Here is an 18,884-nt window from a genome sequence, read left to right as displayed (position 1 = left end):
TTACAATCTATATGTTTACATAACTTTGTTGCCCTATGAAGGGCGGGGGGGGGCAAAAAATTTCTTGCACAGGGGCCCACTACAGTCTGTATCCGCCCCTGCCCAGGAGGACCCCACTGCTGACACAGAGGCATAAAATGGATAGACTTTAGTTTTCCAAAATGTACGACAGATGAGACCAAGATAGAGCTTTTGGGTATAGAATACCATTCTGCCGTTTACCAAAAAAGGAATAAGGCTTACAAAGAAAAGCACACAGTTCCTACAATCAAATATGGTGCAGGTTTAAAGATTTTTTTGGGTTGCTTTGCTGTCTCTGACACTTGCTGACTTTACTGTGTGCATGGCATCATGAAATCTGAAGATTACTAAAGGATTTTGGGTCGCATTATGGTGCCCAGTGTCAGAAAGCTGGGTTTGCATCCTAGGTCATGGGTCTTCCAGGACAATGACTCCAAATATACTTCACGAAGCACCCAGAAATGGATGGAAACAAAGCTCTGGAGAGTTGTGAAGTGCCCAGCAATGAGTCCAGATTGAAATCCCATTGAACACCTGCGAACAAACAATTTTGTCCGGCCCATTTTGGAGGTTGTAAGTGAAATTATGTCCATTTTGCCTTTTTTTTGTCTTTTTTTTTTTTTGTTGTCCCATTAAACACAAAGGAAACAAACATTTCTATAAGAAAACATGTAATTGCAATAATTTTCTATGAGAAATACTTTATTTTGTGGAACAATTTCAAGGGTGCCAACACTTTCAGCTATGACTGTAGACCCATGTGATAACAGCCTCACAGTATTGCATACCAAAGCCAATTCAAGGTCCAAATAAGTACAAAATATCCAGAAAACTCCAAAATAGCAACTCCAAAAGCCCTAATCATGTATAAGTATAGTAATAAAACACAAATGAAAAATAGCTGTAATATCACAATTAAATAAGAAAAATATTAATTATAAATTTAACGCCTTGGTGACTGAGCCAAGCCAATTTTTACATTTCTGACCAGTGTCACTTTATGAGGTTATAGCTCAAGAACGCTTCAACGGATGCCACTGATTCTGAATTTGTTTTTTTGTGACATATTGTACTTCATGTTAGTAGTAAAATTTATTCAATATGACTTGCGTTTATTTATGAAAAAAATATAAATTTGGCAAAAATGTTGAAAATATCAGCGTCATGTCACACAAACTAGTTAATGAATAATATTTCCCATATGTCAACTTTACATCAGCACAATTTTGGATACATATTTTTTTTTGTTAGGACATTATAAGCATTAAAAGTTGACCAGCGATTTCTCATTTGTCCAACAAAATTGGCAAAACCTTTCTTTATAGGGACCACCTCACATTTGAATTGACTTTGGGGGGTCAATATGACAGAAAATACCCAAAAGTGACACCATTCTAAAAACTGCACCCTTTGAGGTGCGCAAAACCACATTGAAGAAGTTTATTAACCTTTCAGATGCTTCACGAGAACTGAAGCAATGTGGAAGTAAAAATTAACATTTAACTTTTTTCACAAAAAAAATTACTTTAGACCCAAACTTTTTTATTTTCACAAGGGTATCAAGAGAAAATAGACCACAAAATTTGTTGTGCAATTTCTCCTGAGTATGCAGATACCCTGTATGTGGTTGCAAGCCACTGATTGAATGCATGGCAGGGCTCAGAATGGAGGGAGCACCATTTGACTTTTTGAACACAAAATTGGCTGGAATCAATGGTGGGTGCCATGTCACATTTGGAGACTCCGTAATGTATCTAAACAGTAGAAACCCCCCAATTCTAACTCCAACCCTAACACAGCCTTAACCCCAACCCTAACCACAACATACCTCTAACCCTAATCCCAACCTTAACCACAACTGTAACTCCAGGCCACTCTAACCCCAACACCACCGTAACCCCAACACGACCATAACCCCAACACAACTGTAAGCCCAACACAACCGTAACCCCAAATGTAACCCCAACCATAACCTAACCCTAGCCCCAATCCTAACCCTCCAACCCTAACTCTAGCCCAACTTTAACCTTAGCTCTAACCCCAATCCCAGACCAACACTAACCATTTCCCAACCCTAATCCTAGCTCTAACCCCAACCCTAACCCTAGCCCCAACCTTAACCATAATGGCAAAAATGGAAAAACATACATTTTGTTAATTTCATTATTTTTACCTAACTAAGAGGTTGACAAAGGAGGGGTTAATTTACTTTTTTTTTTTTTAATTTTGATCACTGTGATAGACTATCACAGTGACCAAAACAAACCAATAGGAAACATTTTGTATTGTTGCTGGGTACGGTCCAGCAGATCTCGTGGGGCACACTGCACATTCGTCCACCATCTTCTTCCAGGAAGATGATGCTGAGGGCCTGGTGGGGATGGCAGAGGTACCAGGGGGTAACTCAGGGGACCCCATTTCTCTCTCCTCTGGTATGCTAGATCATATCAGAAGAGAGAAATGGATTGAAAATCTGACTTTTTTTGCGATATCCATTATGCGGTGAATAACTGCGATCTTGAGACTGGGGACAGTAAAACCCGACCCGAATCATGTTCACTGGGGTCTCAGTTACCCCCTGTAGCCGAGACACCAGAGATTTTCCAACGCTGGGGGGCACTATGCAAAGCGGCACTGAGGGATAAGGCCACTTAACTGCTGCCGTTAAAAAGCGTATCGGCGGTCGTTAAGGGGTTAAAGAGCATCAGAATCTGCTGATTGTTGTCCACCAAAATAACCAAATATAACAAATAATATATGACCATTGGAGGATGTGGAATAAAGGATTGCACAAAGTTTGTTATAAGGACCACATAAAGAGGCAATTATTGGAGGGTACATATTATAGGACCCATAGTGCCAGCTAGAGGGATCAATGGGGAGAGACTCCAAGAGTATCATGCAAAGAAAACAAGCTTCCTCAGGAAAAAGTCAACAAAAATTAGTGTAATCCCTTCACGACCTTTTGAGGCATAGGTATGTTAAAAGTCGTGTTCTTGCCTGTGATTTGGGTTCTGACTCTGAGCACACATCTTTCCCTACACATGACAACTGATCTGATCACCTGTTGTGGGGAGGTTGACCTAACAGAGGGATCTGCTTTTAGTGAGAGGCAGAGGAATAGCTCAGTGTAAGAATGGAAGCACTGAGATGAAGAGAAAAGGGTGCTGTGCGGAGTGTGACCATTAGATGGCAGTGAGGAGCTTAGGAGAGAGTGGTTACGTAACTGCCAGGGGTCAAGGTCACTGTTCGGTGATTGTGGGCAGAGCTACCTAGGCTGGTAGTATAAAGGCTGAGGGAAGGTTCCAGAAAGTTCAGTCAGCCAGGGGAGCTCACTAGATAGGAGGGCCTGCTGTGAGTTGAAAGGCAGTTGAGAGCCCTCAGAGAGGATCTGACAGGAGAGACAGTCACGGGGGGTGGCCCAAAAGACAGCAGCGACAGACAGAGACAGTCTGTGAGTGATCAGTAACGGTGTACTCTGAACGGTGAAGCGCTGTTGTGGAAGTGCCTAGGGCAGCCACAGTGAGAAGAGCCACAGAGGACGCCACGACAGTGAAACAGAGGAATTGAAGGTACCCCACGTCTGTGTAAAAAGGAACTGTGAAAAATCCTGTAGCAAAGTGCTGGAAGTCATCATGGAACGGTGAATAAACACAGGTCTGTTGAACTCAATTTCTGTCTCAAGTCTCCAGTCTGTTGGCGTTAAGTAGTGGGTCACCCCCCCAGTTCTGTGGGATCAGCACACCTTCCCCGCCTATCAGCAGCACCACCACCACATCCTTGCCTCTCCCTCAGGCCCAACCCTACATTTGGCGTAGTCGGCAGGATCGTTGCTGCCAATACAACATCTTCAGCGGCAAGCCTGCCACCAAGTAACAAAGGCCCTCAAGCTGTGTGGGGTGAAGAAATTTTTTTTTTTCTTTCTTTTCCTGTGGATTACAATTTGAAACTGGACTGAGGATCGCTGGCTGCCATTAAGTTCAACCGGAGCAGAAAAGTGTACTGAAAAAAAAAAAAAAAAAAATGGCTGTGGTGATTTGGCTTCCAAAGAAAGAGATACAGACATTGCTGATTGTACTGGATGATCCGGGACTATATCAAATCCGCCCCTGGGGGGAGTGGTGTTCATCTGGAGAGAACTGCCCCCTCATGTTGGACCCTGGAAGATGGGTGGAGAAGCCCACCGCCGCACCACCCAAGAACGGGAGTGGCCCGGGTGGAGAGACCTGCTGCGGCTGTTTGGTGCCATTCAGCTACTGGACTTCGGATGGCATGAGACGCTGCAGCTGTCGGGGTATCGGATGCCAGGAATGGCGGTGGCGCCAAGAATTGGAGACTCATCGGGAGACCTGCCCAGGGAGCCTCCCCGCGGAGCTGTCGGGCCTGGAGACCGACCCTGTCGGACGGCGGGGTGAAAATCAACGGCCGAAAGAGGAGCGGTGGGAGAGCCTGCTGGGAGCCGCGGTGGCTGGGAAGGTGAGTGTGTCCCCGGCCCCGCCGGCGACACCCCGGGCAAACCCCGTCCGCACACACCATGCAGCGGACAGACCAAAGGGTCTTGACACCGGTCCTCGGCCTCCCCGCCCGCCTCCTTACGCGGTGGTGCCTCCCGCTCTGAGCGACGGCGTGGCCCCCGCCAAGCTGACTGTCATCGCATCGGTCCCACTCCCGGTCACTGCTGAAATCGGACCATCAGCTGCAGTGTCTGACTCACCGGCAATTACGGCCGCTGCTTCATCTGTGACCCTACCTGTGGTTGCTCTGCTGGAGCCCGTGGACACCTTGGTACCAGCTGCGGCCACGCCGACGTCGCTGTCAAAGCCGACTGTGGCCTACTCACCACCGGAGCCTGCGGCCTCCTCTGCCCCGCCCTCGACCGCGGCCCACCCATCGGACTCTGCGGTGTTATGAATGGGTAGCCGAGGAGGAAAATAAAAAACACTAGCTAAGTCTCAGAAAACCAAAGAGGTTGGTAACTATGCAGACTGCAGACCCCTGATCCTAACAAGCAACTAGCCGCAGTCGTGGAGCGTTCCTACGGTGGTCCTAGACGCCTCGTCACAACTGGAGAAACTAAATAAGCCTAAAGCAGGAAAAGGGGAAAATTAACTGCCCCAGAGCAGACCCCAAAGGAGAGACGGCCCCCCACATGTATTGACGGTGAAAAAAGATGAAAACACAAAGGCAGGAAAATAGGCTGAGCAAACGATGGGGCCAGACTAACTAGAAAGGAAAGGAAAGACACTGTCTTCAGTCTGCCAAAAAACCCTACAAAATGTCCAACACAACTGATAGCAAAATTAACCCTGAAGTCACTAGACTTCTCCCACTATATCAGCACTCTGAAATATTCTGAGACAGAGCAAAAAGAGGCCAATCTAAAAGGGACAAAAAAAAGGCAATTTGGCAAATAAGAGTGGAAATTCAGCACAGCCCAGCCGGGCTGGCTGACCACACAAAAAACTGAAAAGACCAACAAGAGCAAGTGTGAACATTAGCAAAAGCAAACTTATCTTTTAGAAGACTGGAACAGACCTGAGTCCAAGACCTGAGAAACAGACTGAATCACCAGCAACAGGATAGGGCGTCGGCTGTCTTATATCCAGTCTGATACTCCAGAAATCCAATCACTATCTTCCTCACCAGGTGGCAGATCACTACCACTCAAACCAACCTCACCACCTCCCGTCACCACCAGAGGGAGAACGGAAGGGGAACTCTCAACTGGTGGAGCAGAAAATGAGCTCATAACACTGCGGCCTATACCGGACTCTCCGCCTGGGTTGCGGAGGTCATCGAAGGAAAGAAGACCAGAGAGCGAGAGATCTGGGGGCTGCTACATGAAAAAGGAGAGGCTGGTATGGCGGTTCCACGTTCCATCGGGAGGCTGGTGCACGCGAACTGGGAAAAAGGGTATGGCTTCATCTGGGATCACGCCACTGGTGAGAAGGTGTATTTAAATGTGGCATCCATCCGTCATGGCCAGGCTCTACAGGAAGGAGACTGGGTCTCTTATAAGGAGTACTGCCCCCGAGGTTACTACGCTGTGGCAGTAATTGCTTGCTCTGAGGACTACGTGCCCCCGTAAAAGGGACTCATAGAGACACCCCAAGAATCCCCGGACTTCACGGCTGTGGAGTCCCTTGCTAAGTTGGCGGACCACCGGCCGTTGGGAGATGGCCCGGACTACCGGGAATTTGATGCACCGTTGTGCTATTCAGAGGACAGTTCGACGTCTAAGTATTAGAAATGTTTTGTTTGATGAGAAATGTTCTCTCCTAGCACAGCAGGGACGCACACGGGGAGGTGCTCATGGCAAAAGAAGGGGGAGTATGCCCGTGTTGTTTTTGTAGTTTGGCATAAGAAAAAGGAAAATCTGCCTTGGTAAAAATGTATTGCAGTAAAGATGGTAAAGTGTGTGTGGTAAAATTTGACATGTTAAAATGTTATTAAAAAAAATGTGTGTTCAGCAGGTCCTGGGTACGTGGAGTATGACGACCACGACTTACTCAAGTCGACAGGACGACGAGACAGGAAGAAGGTAGATAGACCGGGGTACATGAGTCAGGCCCTCAGTGCGGCCCATATCACTACAATTGGCATAGTTCCGGGTATGAGGGTCTGTGTGACCAAGAGGTCTGTGTGACAAAGGGGTCTGTGTGACAAAGGGGTCTGTGTGACAAAGGGGTCTGTGTGACCAAGGGTCTGTGTGACAAAGGGTCTGTGTGACCGAGACGCCGACCATGACTTGTTTTACAGTGCCAGGTCCCTGACACCCCAGGAGAATAAGACGAGATTGTCGAGGACGACAATGGTTAAAGGAAGGGAGAATGTGGGGAGGTTGACCTAACGGAGGGATCTGCTTTTAGTGAGAGGCAGAGGAATAGCTCAGTGTAGGAATGGAAGCGCTGAGATGAAGAGAAAAGGGTGCTGTGCTGAGTGTGACCATTAGAGGGCAGTGAGGTGCTTAGGAGAGAGTGAATAACCGCCAGGGGTCAAGGTCACTGTGATTGGTTGTAGGTCACTGTCAGGTGATTGTGGGCGGAGCTACCTAGGCTGGTAGTATAAAGGCTGAGGGAAGGTTCCAGAAAGTTCAGTCAGCCAGGGGAGCTCACTAGATAGGAGGGCCTGCTGTGAGTTGAAAGGCAGTTGAGAGCCCTCAGAGAGGATCTGACAGGAGAGACGGTCACGGGGGTGGCCTAAAAGACAGCAGCGACAGACAGACGGTCTGTGAGTGATCAGTAACGGTGTACTCTGAACGGTGAAGCGCTGTGGTGGAAGTGCCTAGGGCAGCCACAGTGAGGAGAGCCACAGAGGATGCCACGACAGTGAAACAGAGGTAGTGAAGGTACCCCAGGTCTGTGTAAAAAGGAACTGTGAAAAATCCTGTAGCAAAGTGCTGGATGTCGTCAAGGAACGGTGAATAAACACAGGCCTGTTGAACTCAATTTCTGTCTCAAGTCTCCAGTCTGTCGGCGTTAAGTAGTGGGTCACCCCCCAGTTCTGTGGGATCAGCACACCTTCCTCGCCTATCAGCAGCACCACCACATCCTCGCCTCTCCCTCAGCCCCGACCCTACATTGTCATGAGCTTCTAACAGCCGCATCCATGGCTGTGCTGAATCCCTGCTATGTGTAGCACAGACGATCGGATGATCACAGCTTCAAGTCTTCAGAGGGAACTATTGAAGCCAGTAAAATCAGGGCTGTGGAGTCGGAGTCGTGGAGTCGGAGTCAGAGTTAGTTTTGGTCGGAGTCGGTAGAAATGTTCCGACTCCAGCTTTAAAAAAAAAATGTATTAATATTTCATAATTGAACTTTCATATGAATTTTATAAATGTTACTCAAATATATATGTTCTATCAAACTATGAACAACAGTGATAAGCAGTTCTGCTGGAGATAGAGACATTTCTTACTTCTTGTGTGTCACTGTTCTCCACTGCCCTTATCTAATCTTATACTTGGTTAACCTCATGCTGCCCCAACCCCCCTACTTACAATGTATGAAACTGAAAGTGAAAATGTGTTGCAAATTCTTAGTAGTAAAGCTCCTCCTCTAGACTAGATCATACTAGGTGTGCGTCTTCCAAGCATCTCACAGCTGCCTGCTACTAAGAGGAAGACTGTAAGAAGTATTATCCTTTAAACAAACTTTGCATCAGTTAACTGTGAGTACATGAGGAATAATAACAGTATTACTGACCACTATATCAGTTGTACGACCTGGCAATAATTTTGTACAATTTTTTTTAGGAAAAACAATTGTCATTTGGATTGTGAATGCAGAATTAAAAACCTGAGAATGTCAAAGAAGCATCACATTAAATCAGCTGTATTTGAACATTTCACCATCACTCAAGATAGAAAACATTATGTCTGTCAGTGTATGACAAATGATCCAGACGAAAACAAATGCTGTGAAGCCAAGATGAGTGCATATTCAGGCAAAGATAAAAATGCTCCTACCAGAGCTTCTAATCTAAAGAGACATTTACAGCGCTTTCATCCACAAGTACTGAAAGCAGTGGATGAGAAAGACTGCATCCAAACCAATGAACCAGTGCCCAGCTCTTCCAGCCAAACAAAGGAGCAGAGAACTTTGCAGCCATCAGTTGCAAGATATTTTGTCAGTGACAAAGTTACTGTGACAATGACAGTAGATACATTTAAAAAACAGATCATAGAGCTTGTTGTAAAGGATAGTGTGCCTATTTCATTATTTTCACGACCAGCTTTTATGTGTCTGAATGGGGAAATGGCCCGCAAGCTTGGTGTTTCTCTGGAGAGAGAGAGTATTAGAAAATTAGTAATCGAAGAAGCTTTTAAACAAAAGGAAGAACTTAAAAAAACTCTCAAGGGACGCTTTCTGTTTCTTAAAATGGATGCCTGCACACGTCACAGAGTGAACTATTTTGCCATCAATGTCCGATTTATTTGTGACAAAAATGAAATAGTTACCAAGACATTGGCAGTAAAAGACACCAAAGCTCATCACACCAGTTAGTTTCTCCAGGTCTTGGTGGAAAAGGTTCTGCAAGACTATGAACTTAAAAAAGAGCAAGTTCTTTCTGTCGTAACTGACAATGCTTCAAATATGATAAGTACTATTAAGCTAATGAATGAGAGTAATGATGGTGACCAGCAGCTAGAAGAACATTCTGGGTCCACAGACACAGAAATGTTTGAAATAGAGGAACACAGTATTGTAACTGAGGAGCAAACTGAAGTTGCTTCAGATGAACAGCAACATGATAGTTTAGATGATCTTGTTGAAACTGTCAATATGTTCTTTCATTCATCACGCGCTGTGTTGTGCATACGCTACAGCTGGCTATAAGAGACAGTCTGCAAGAAGGACATGCTGCTGCACTGATTGGCAAGGTGAGAAAATTGGCTACTGTTGCCAGAACCCCTAAAGTTGACTCAATTTTGAAGAGACGTGCTGGAAAAGGGGCAATTATTGATCAAGCCACACGATGGGGCAGTACTTACTTAATGATTCAGCGCTTGGTTGAACTGAAAACCTTTCTTGTAGACATGGCTAACCCTCAACTGACGCTAAATGAAAGTCAGTGGAATCAGGTGACTGAGCTGGAAAAATTGCTAGAGCACCCATTTACAGTGACTAAAAAATTACAAGCAGAGGACTTAACTCCAGGTATTTTCTTAAAGCAGTGGAAGAACCTGATGTTTCGCCTGTCCCAAATAGGAGGGTTAAATGCAAGTGGCATTGCTACATCAATGAAACGGAGAGAGGAGCTACTATTACAAAATAACATTCTTTTGGCAGCTGTTTATGTAGGCCCAATGCATAGGATTCTTCTAGATGATCAACAGCTAAGTAAAGGAAAAGAAGCTCTGTTTGAAATAGCAGTAAGGATGAAAGGGTTGCAGAACAGTCAGGAGGAACAAGAAGAATTTGGTCGTCCTGCCACATCTTCACCCTCATCATCAACTGATGAAGAATTTAATTTCGAAAAATATTTGGATCACAAGGACCGTGCAAAGCGTTCCCGCATAGAAGAAGAGTCATCCCCATCAAGGAACACAGCCAGTACATTTCAGCAGAATTTTTCATGTGCACTAAAAGAAATTGAGAAATTTGACCGTTCATCAAAAATAACAGTGCAACAAGCGATTCCTCTGTATCCTGACATTGTCAGAGATGTTGCCCGAGTGGTTACTGCTTTGCCACCAACACAAGTTAGTGTAGAGAGGTTGTTCTCTGCTCTCAAAATAATTAGATGAGATTTGAGGGCATCCATGAAGGAGGATCTGACAGAGGCAATACTTTTTCTGAGGACAAATTTATAGATTTCTTCTTATTAACTGCATAAAAGTGTTTATTGCATATTTACTTACAGTTTAGAAAAGTTTATAAAAGTTATTTGCTATATTCTAATTGTATTCTAATAAATGTAGTTTTTGCTCTAAGTGGTCTTATTACTTATATGATGGTGAGAAACTGAATAAGCACGATGTTTAATATTTTACAACAGTAAATTTGTTGTTATGAATTGGTCATTTATGAAGGAGTCGGAGCCGGAGTCGGAGCCTGATAAAATCCAGGAGTCGGAGTCGCAACTGTGGCTTACCGACTCCACAGCCCTGAGTAAAATGATACAAATTTTTTTTTTTACAAAAAATAAAAAAACACAAGTTCAAATCACCACCTGAAAACAAATTAAAAATACACATTTTATATCACTGCTTTCAGAAACGTCCGATCTATCAAAATTTAAAGTAAATTAATCCGATCAGTAAATGGCCTAACGAGAAAAGAAAATCAAAACTCATGATTTACATTTTTTTGGCCACTGCTACATTGCAATAATAGACAAGTATATTACCATTTTGGGGAACATATGATATCAATAAAAACTATTGCTCAGGGAGCAGAAAATAATTCATCACACCAGAGCCAACTCCAAAAAAATGGAAACACTACACGTCTCAGATAATGGTAACATAAGTTAATTTTTTTTTTTACAAATTTCGGTATTTTTTTTCACAACTTAAATAAAAAACAATCCCTACATTTTTGGTATCTGCGCATTCATAAAGAACTAGGTAATCATATCGTCAGGTCATTTTTAGCATTTAGCGAATATGGTAAATAAACACAAAACAGAATTGTAGAATTGTACTTTTTTTGTTGCAATTTTACCGCATTTGGAATTTTTTTGCCTGTTTTCTAGTGCGATATATTAAAAATAATAATTTCATTCAAATGTACATCTCGTTTTGCAAAAAACAAGCTCTCAAACGGTTATATTGACATAAAAATATATGGCTCTGAAAAAAGGGAGAAAAACATGAAATTACAAAAAAAATGGAAAATCACAAGATCATGAACGGGTTCTTAAGAGTATAAGGCTGTGTGCACACGCTGCAGAAAAGGTGCGGATTCATCCGCGTGGATTTTGTAAAATCCGCAGGTGAAACCGCAGGTCAAAATACCTGCGGTTTTACCTGCGGATTGCTCTGCGGTTTTGCCCTGCGGTTTTTCATCTCAATGGAGGAGATGGCAAACCGCAGGGGAATCCGCAGAAAGAATTGACATGTCAATTCTTTCTGCGGATTGAAAACCGCAGATAATCCGCGCGGAAAATTCCGCACTGTCTGCACTGCGGTTTTTGATTCCCATAGGGAATCATGCTACTGTACACCGCAGCAAAAACTGCTGTGGGTCCGCAGTGGCCAAAACCGCTGGGGAACCGCAGCAAAATCCGCAGCGTGTGCACACAGCCTAAGAAACCCACTCCAAATCACACATCTATTCTTAAAAATAAAGGAATTTTAAAAGTAAGCATATTTGGTATCCCCAGCATGGCATTGATTAATCTGTAAAGTTAACAATAAAACCACTTATTTTTTTCTTGGCAAAGTTTTGAATTTTTATAAGCCACCGACTTATCAAGGTGCAGAACAAGATGGCAATGGAGGCTGGAATAGAGGTCTGTCCTCTTCAGGGATGATTCCAGTTTTTGTCTTGAGTGCAACGATAGCCAGAGATTGGTCTGGAGACTATGATGACCATGCAGTGAGGAAGCCTTAACGAGGGAAGGTCACCCTGGTCCTACACCCATGATTATACCATGTGGTGACATAATGTACGGTATCCGGACCCCTATAATCTTTATTCCAAGTACACTAATAGCTCGGCATTGCAGTGATCTGGCCAGTTCTCCAGAGTATCTCAGGAGGTGTATTTCTACCCACACAACCCCAGGCTCCATATTGCTTGTGGTACTGTGAGCTGCCAGCGTGGTCTAAACGTGCTCTCATGTTCTGCAGCGTCTCCTGACTTCTCTGCCATTGAGCATTTCTGAGACATCATTGGTTGGCAATTGCAAATTGAGCTGCCAGCAGTAGATCTTGAGGATTTTCTTGCCCATGTGCATTCAGTGCGGCAGAACATTCCTCATACGATCATTAATAACCTCATTGATAGCAACCAAAGCATGTAAGCGCATTTTTACACAAGCCACTCATACTCAATACTGAAGATAGAGATGTTTTTAAAATTTTGTTTCCATTCTTCATCATTTCAAAATTACTAACATGTTTTTCCATCCTGTTTTTTCCATAACTTCACAACTTTTCATTCTTGATGTTACAATTTCAATAATGAGGAGTGTGGTAAGTGTGACATATTGTGGCACGTCTTCGCCACTGCTCCCAAGGTTTAGCATTGCCTGCCAGACTGACATCATGTCAACAGCAAAGCAACTAATCAGTAAGCTGACTAGTTGCCACGCTGTCAATGTAATGTCAGTTCTGCAGTGTCACAGACTCACCAGTGGACCCCAGGAAGGTGCGTTCACCGCAGATACTTTTTTCTAAAGTCAACTGCAGCGATGGACATATTTTATTTGAAAGCCAACAAGCCCATCAATCGTATTGGTCAGTTGTTTTGTCATGATCATGCTTACCATCAAGGTTGTGCTAACTGTGGAAAGCCAGTGATGGCCGAAACAGGCAGTGGATTCAAGAAATACCTGGTAGCTAGACATGCAGGGACTCCCTAGAAAGCAGGAATTAGTCGCTGACTAGCATTTTACAGTTTAGAAAGTTAAAAATAATATAGGTCATTCAGAAAAGTGAGGCAGCTGGACGTCTAAGCATTGGATAAAGTAGGAATCAGTTCCAGAGCAACTCAAGATCAATTTTTAGCAATGATTCAATGTCTTGAAAAGTAAATATACATTTTTTTTTTTTTGGCAGATAACTGGACCGTGATCTCAGGGAAATACCTGACATTTTCAGATTTTAATGCAAATGATCCTAGTATCACACCTGATACTTTTGAAAAGCATTCCATTACACCAGACATACCTCTCATCCTTAAGAAAAATAAATATAGCAAAAGAGATGGTGAGCATCCAAGAGGACATATAAGAAAGAAGCAATTTTCATGTTTGGAATGTGGAAAATGTTGTTCATCAAAATCTGATCTTACTAAACATCAGAGAATTCACACAGGGGAGAAGCCATTTTCATGCTCAGAATGTGAAAAAAGTTTTTCGGACAAATCATCTTTTGTTCAGCATCAGAAAATTCACACAGGGGAGAAGCCATTTTCATGTTCAGAATGTGGGAAATGTTTTAATCGGAAAACAAATCTTGCTACACATCTGAAAATTCACACAGGGGAGATGCCATTTTCATGCTCAAAATGTGAAAAAAGTTTTTCAAACAAATCATATCTTGCTCAGCATCAGAAAATTCACACAAGGGAGAAGCCATTTTCATGCTCAGAATGTGGGAAATGCTGTATAACGAAATTTGATCTTACTAAACATCAGAGAATTCACACAGGGGAGAAGCCATTTTCATGCTCAGAATGTGTAAAAAGTTTTTCAGACCAGTCAGCTCTTGCTCAGCATCAGAAAATACACACCGGGGAGAAACCATTTTCATGCTCAGAATGTGGGAAATGTTGTATAACGAAATCTGATCTTACTAAACATCAGAGAATTCACACAGGGGAGAAGCCATTTTCATGTTCAGAATGTGGGAAAAATTGTTTAACGAAATATGATCTTACCAACCATCAGAGAATTCATACAGGGGAGAAGCCATTTTCATGTACAGAGTGTGGTAAATGTTTTACACAAAAATCACATTTTGTTAGACACCAGAGAATTCACAAAGGGGAGAAACCATTTTCATGTTCAGAATGTGGGAAATGTTTTACAGGGAAATCAAATCTTGTTATACATCAAAGATATCACACAGGAGAGAAGCCATTTTCTTGTTTAGAATGTGGGAAAAGTTTCACGGAGAAATCACAACTTCTTAGACATCACAGATGTCACACAGGGGAGAAGCCATTTTCATGTTTAGAATGTGGGAAATGTTTTACAGATAAATCACATCTTGTTAGACATCACAGATGTCACACAGGAGAGAAACCATTTATATGTTCAGAATGTGGAAAATGCTTTAATCGGAAAACAAATCTTGCTACACATCTGAAAATTCACACAGGGGAGAAGCCATTTTCATGTTTAGAATGTGGGAAATGCTGCTCTTCAAAGTCTGATTTTGCTAAACATAAGACAATTCACACAGGGGAGAAACCATTTTCATGTTCAGTCTGGAAAACGTTTTCAACAGAAAAAAACTCTTACTAGACATCTGAGAAATCACACAGGGGAGTAGCCATTTTTCTGATCCGAAACACACATCAGATCTAGTTACACATTGCAGAAGTCATACAGGGGAGAAGTAATTTTCATTTTCAGAATGTGGGGAATATTTTCTTACATGTTTATTTTTTACTCAGAAAAATCAGACTGGTAGGTAGACACGTTTTCTAAATAATTTACTCGGCAAATTGTACGAGTGTACAATGTAAATTCACATGTCGTTATAGAAGAGAAATGTAAAATAATTTAAAGCACTAAATGATGACTAATAAATGTAATCAATTACCAATAAACATCAGTTATCAAAAAGCAAACAATGGAAATAAAGCATCTGTAAACTGATTGGGCACTTTATTAGAGACACCCATTTATTAGTATGTTGGACCTCCTATGGTCTTTCTAAGGGCAGCAATTTCTTGTCACAAAAAAATTGAAATGTAATGTAATTTGTGAAAAACAGACAGAGCATGCATGGCATCCAAGTGCTGACCAATTTTTTTCACAATTCCCTAAGCTTGCATTGGTGAGTTTATTCTGAAATTCTGACTGTTGTCTGAAAAGTCTTTGTGCTTTTGTGTGGATCATTCAGTCCAAGGAAAAAAATTGGGCATGTGAACTACCACGCAAACTATAATAGCTACGAATGCTACCCATGAGAATCACAGATAGCACTCGTATGGGAAAAACTGAATGAATCCTGTAGTGGTACAACAACAAACCTTCCAAGGTAGGGCGGCCCCCCAAAACTCGCATTTGCACTGCATTCTACATTACAAGCACAGTGGATGGGATTTACAGAAATCCTATGCCGACTGTTCTTTTTGATACTGCGTAAATTCACCCGTAGTGCAGGTTTATGAGCCACAGTCTGTCAATTTATGTAGTGGGGACACTCAGTCTCCTCTGCGTAAGATGTCCATACACCGTCATTAGATGTGGTAAATCCGCATATCATAAACATATGCTGTCAGGAAAAGACTCATTTTTCATGATTTCGATTACACATACCGTGCTTTCTGCTGCATCTCCTGGGTTTGTAAGAGGACATGCTGCCCTTTGCCCCTTTCGTTTCTCCAGGCACACAGCTGCACTGTGTATTTCTACCCCAGTCTTCCCCCCTCCTCTCCCTGTTGTAATGTCCACTCACCCCTCCCTTCTCTAGCAGCAGGGTACATTTATTGCCCTAACCAGGTAAATCTGGTCTGCCTGTAGCACATGTTCTCTTGTCTAATCAAACTAGAATATAATAACGCAGATTAGGCATAGAGGCAGAAAACATATTTTTGGGATCTACAGCATTAAAGCTATTCACCACAATGTTTGGCGACTTCTGCGACCACCAGAATCCCACTGTCCCAGACAGACACGGCCTGTTTGGACTTAAATGAAAGATAATTTGGTAAAAAAAAACATACAGCTCTGGCAAAAATTATGAGACCACTGCAAAATTTTCAGTTTGTCTCATTTTTCTCTTTGTAGGTATATTTTTTAGTAAAATGTAAATTGCTCTTTTATTCTTTAAACTACTGATAACATGTCTCCGAATTTCCAAGCACTAAATTTTGTATTTATTTTCAGAAAATGAGAAATGGTTAAAATAACAAAAAAAAATCAGTGCTTGCAGACCTCAAATAATGCTAAGAAAACAAGTTCATAATCATTTAGAAACAACAATACTAATGTTTTATCTCAGGAAGAGTTCAGAAATCAATATTTGGTGGAATAACCATGATTTTTAATCACAGCTTTCATGCGTCTTGGCTGCTTTCCACCAGTCTTTCACACTGCTTTTAGGTGACCTTATGCCACTCCTGGTACAAAAATGTAAGCAGTTTTTCTTTGTTTGATGGCTTTTGACTATGCATCATCCTCCTGATTACATTCCAGAGGTTTTCAATAGGGTTCAGGTCTGGAGATTGCACTGGCCATGACTGATTTGATGAGGTGGTCCTTCATCCACACACTGATTGACCTAGCTGTGTGGCATGGCGCATTGTCCTGCTGGAAAAACTAGTCCTCATTGTTGGGGAACATTGCCTGAGCAGAAGGAATCAACTGTTTTTCCAGGATAACCTTGTATGTGGCATGATTCATACGTCATTCGAATAGGTTAACCTGTCCAATTCCAGCCTTGCTGAAGCATCCCCAGATCATCACCGATCCTCCACCAAATTTCACAGTAAGTGCAAGACACTGTGCCTTGTATGCCTCTCCAGGACTCCGTTTAACCATTACACCACCAGGTGTTGGACAAAGCTGAAAATTAGACTCATCAGAGAATATAACCTTACTCCAGTTCTATGGTCCAATCCTTATGGTGTTTGGCAAACTTCAGCCTGGCTCTCCTTTGCTTCTCATTGAGGAAAGGCTTTTTTCTAGCTTTACATGACGAGCCCTTCTTCTAGGAGCCTGTTACAAACAGTTCTTGCCGTGCACTTCGCCCCAGATGCCATTTGCCATTGATTTTATAGGTCACTTGATGTCGTTCTGTGGTTGCTGATTGATATTCAAAGAAGATGACTGTCATCCCAATCAGTGGAGAGTCGTTTTTGCCCTCTGTCGGTCTGTAACTTTGTTGTCCCCGATGTCTGCTGCTTGACCTTGTTGTAATAGACTGCCATCTTTGAAATTTTAAGGATAGAGGCAATATGACGCTCACTGTATCCCTCTGCTAGTAAAACCAGAATTGAGCTCTTCTTTTCCTCACTCAAGGCTTTTCTTTTCAACTCCTTTGGCATGGCTAGAAGTTATTTTTTCATTCCTGTTACTTTTGGGATATTACTAGCAATTGTTTTGCCATCCAGCTTGTCCTATTGTATGAGGATTGTGAACACCACAGCAGGGTTTTTTATACTTTTCTTCATTAAATAAAATTTGGTTCAGGTGATCACCTGATCAGAAGCACATTAAGTAGAATGAGGTTTCCTCTGGTTAGAATTCAACTGACACTGGAATGGAATGGCTGTCAGACATGTAGAGAAGCTTATTTTTGTAAACTGTGCAGTGGTCTCTTAATTTTTGCCAGAGCTGTATGATACTTCTGTCAATACACTGTGAGCTTCGCAGCCAGAGTTATGGCTCTCATAAGTTTTTAGTAACCTTCAAAAGGGGAGTGCATTCAATAACTCCGCCCACCCAGCGAGATCACCCAGTGTGAAGTATAAGGCTAGGATGCCTAATTAGGAATTCACCAAGCGAAACGCGCGTTGGAGTGGTATGTGCAGGGGCAGAACCGTGCCAGCTCTGGTCGGTAACATACCTTTCTTTCCTATCTTGGGCTATTATACCATTTACAGTTGTGGCCAAAAGTATTGACACCCCTGCAATTCTGTCAGATAATACTCAGTTTCTTCCTGAAAATGATTGCAAACACAAATTCTTTGGTATTATCTTCATTTAATTTATCTTAAATGAAAAAACACAAAAGAGAATGAAGCAAAAAGCAAAACATTGATCATTTCACACAAAACTCCAAAAATGGGCCAGACAAAAGTATTGACACCCTCAGCCTAATACTTGGCTGCACAACCTTTAGCTAAAATAACTGCGACCAACCGCTTCCGGTAACCATCAATGAGTTTCTTACAATGCTTTGCTGGAATTTTAGACCATTCTTCTTTGGCAAACTGCTCCAGGTCCCTGATATTTAAAGGGCGCCTTCTCCAAACTGCCATTTTTAGATCTCTCCACAGGTGTTCTATGGGATTCAGGTCTGGACTCATTGCTGGCCACCTTAGAAGTCTCCAGTGCTTTCTCTCAAACCATTTTGTAGTGCTTTTTGAAGTGTGTTTTGGGTCATTGTCCTGGAAGACCCATGACCTCTGAGGGAGACCTAGCTTTCTCACACTGGGCCCTACATTATGCTGCAAAATTTGTTGGTAGTCTTCAGACTTCCTAATGCCATGCACACGGTCAAGCAGTACAGTGCCAGAGGCAGCAAAGGAACCCCAAAACATCAGGGAACCTCTGCCATGTTTGACTGTAGGGACTGTGTTTTTTTCTTTGAATGCCTCTTTTTTTCTCCTGTAAACTCTATGTTGATGCCTTTGCCCAAAAAGCTCTACTTTTGTCTCATCTGACCAGAGAACATTCTTCCAAAACGTTTTAGGCTTTTTCAGGTAAGTTTTGGCAAACTCCAGCCTGGCTTTTTTATGTCTCGGGGTAAGAAGTGGGGTCTTCCTGGGTCTCCTACCATACAGTCCCTTTTC

General features: G+C 42.7%; 1 protein-coding gene across 1 annotated transcript in view; it reads left to right on the top strand.

The window, feature by feature from the left end:
- Nucleotides 1-15,018, top strand: part of LOC141051023 (uncharacterized) — a 54,007-nt gene extending 38,989 nt beyond the window's left edge. The window contains exon 11 of the mRNA XM_073547815.1: nt 13,250-15,018. Coding sequence (XP_073403916.1) covers nt 13,250-14,661 — 1,412 coding nt within the window. The 3' untranslated portion in view covers nt 14,662-15,018. The remainder of the gene's footprint in view (nt 1-13,249) is intronic.
- The last annotated feature ends 3,866 nt before the right edge of the window (nt 15,019-18,884 follow it).

This window comes from Dendrobates tinctorius, unplaced genomic scaffold (assembly GCF_039654945.1).
Source record: "Dendrobates tinctorius isolate UK_male_01 unplaced genomic scaffold, ASM3965494v1 ptg000155l, whole genome shotgun sequence".
Taxonomy (NCBI): Eukaryota; Metazoa; Chordata; class Amphibia; order Anura; family Dendrobatidae; genus Dendrobates; species Dendrobates tinctorius.
Note: the sequence above shows the minus strand (reverse complement) of the source record. Positions and strands in the feature narration are given on the sequence as shown.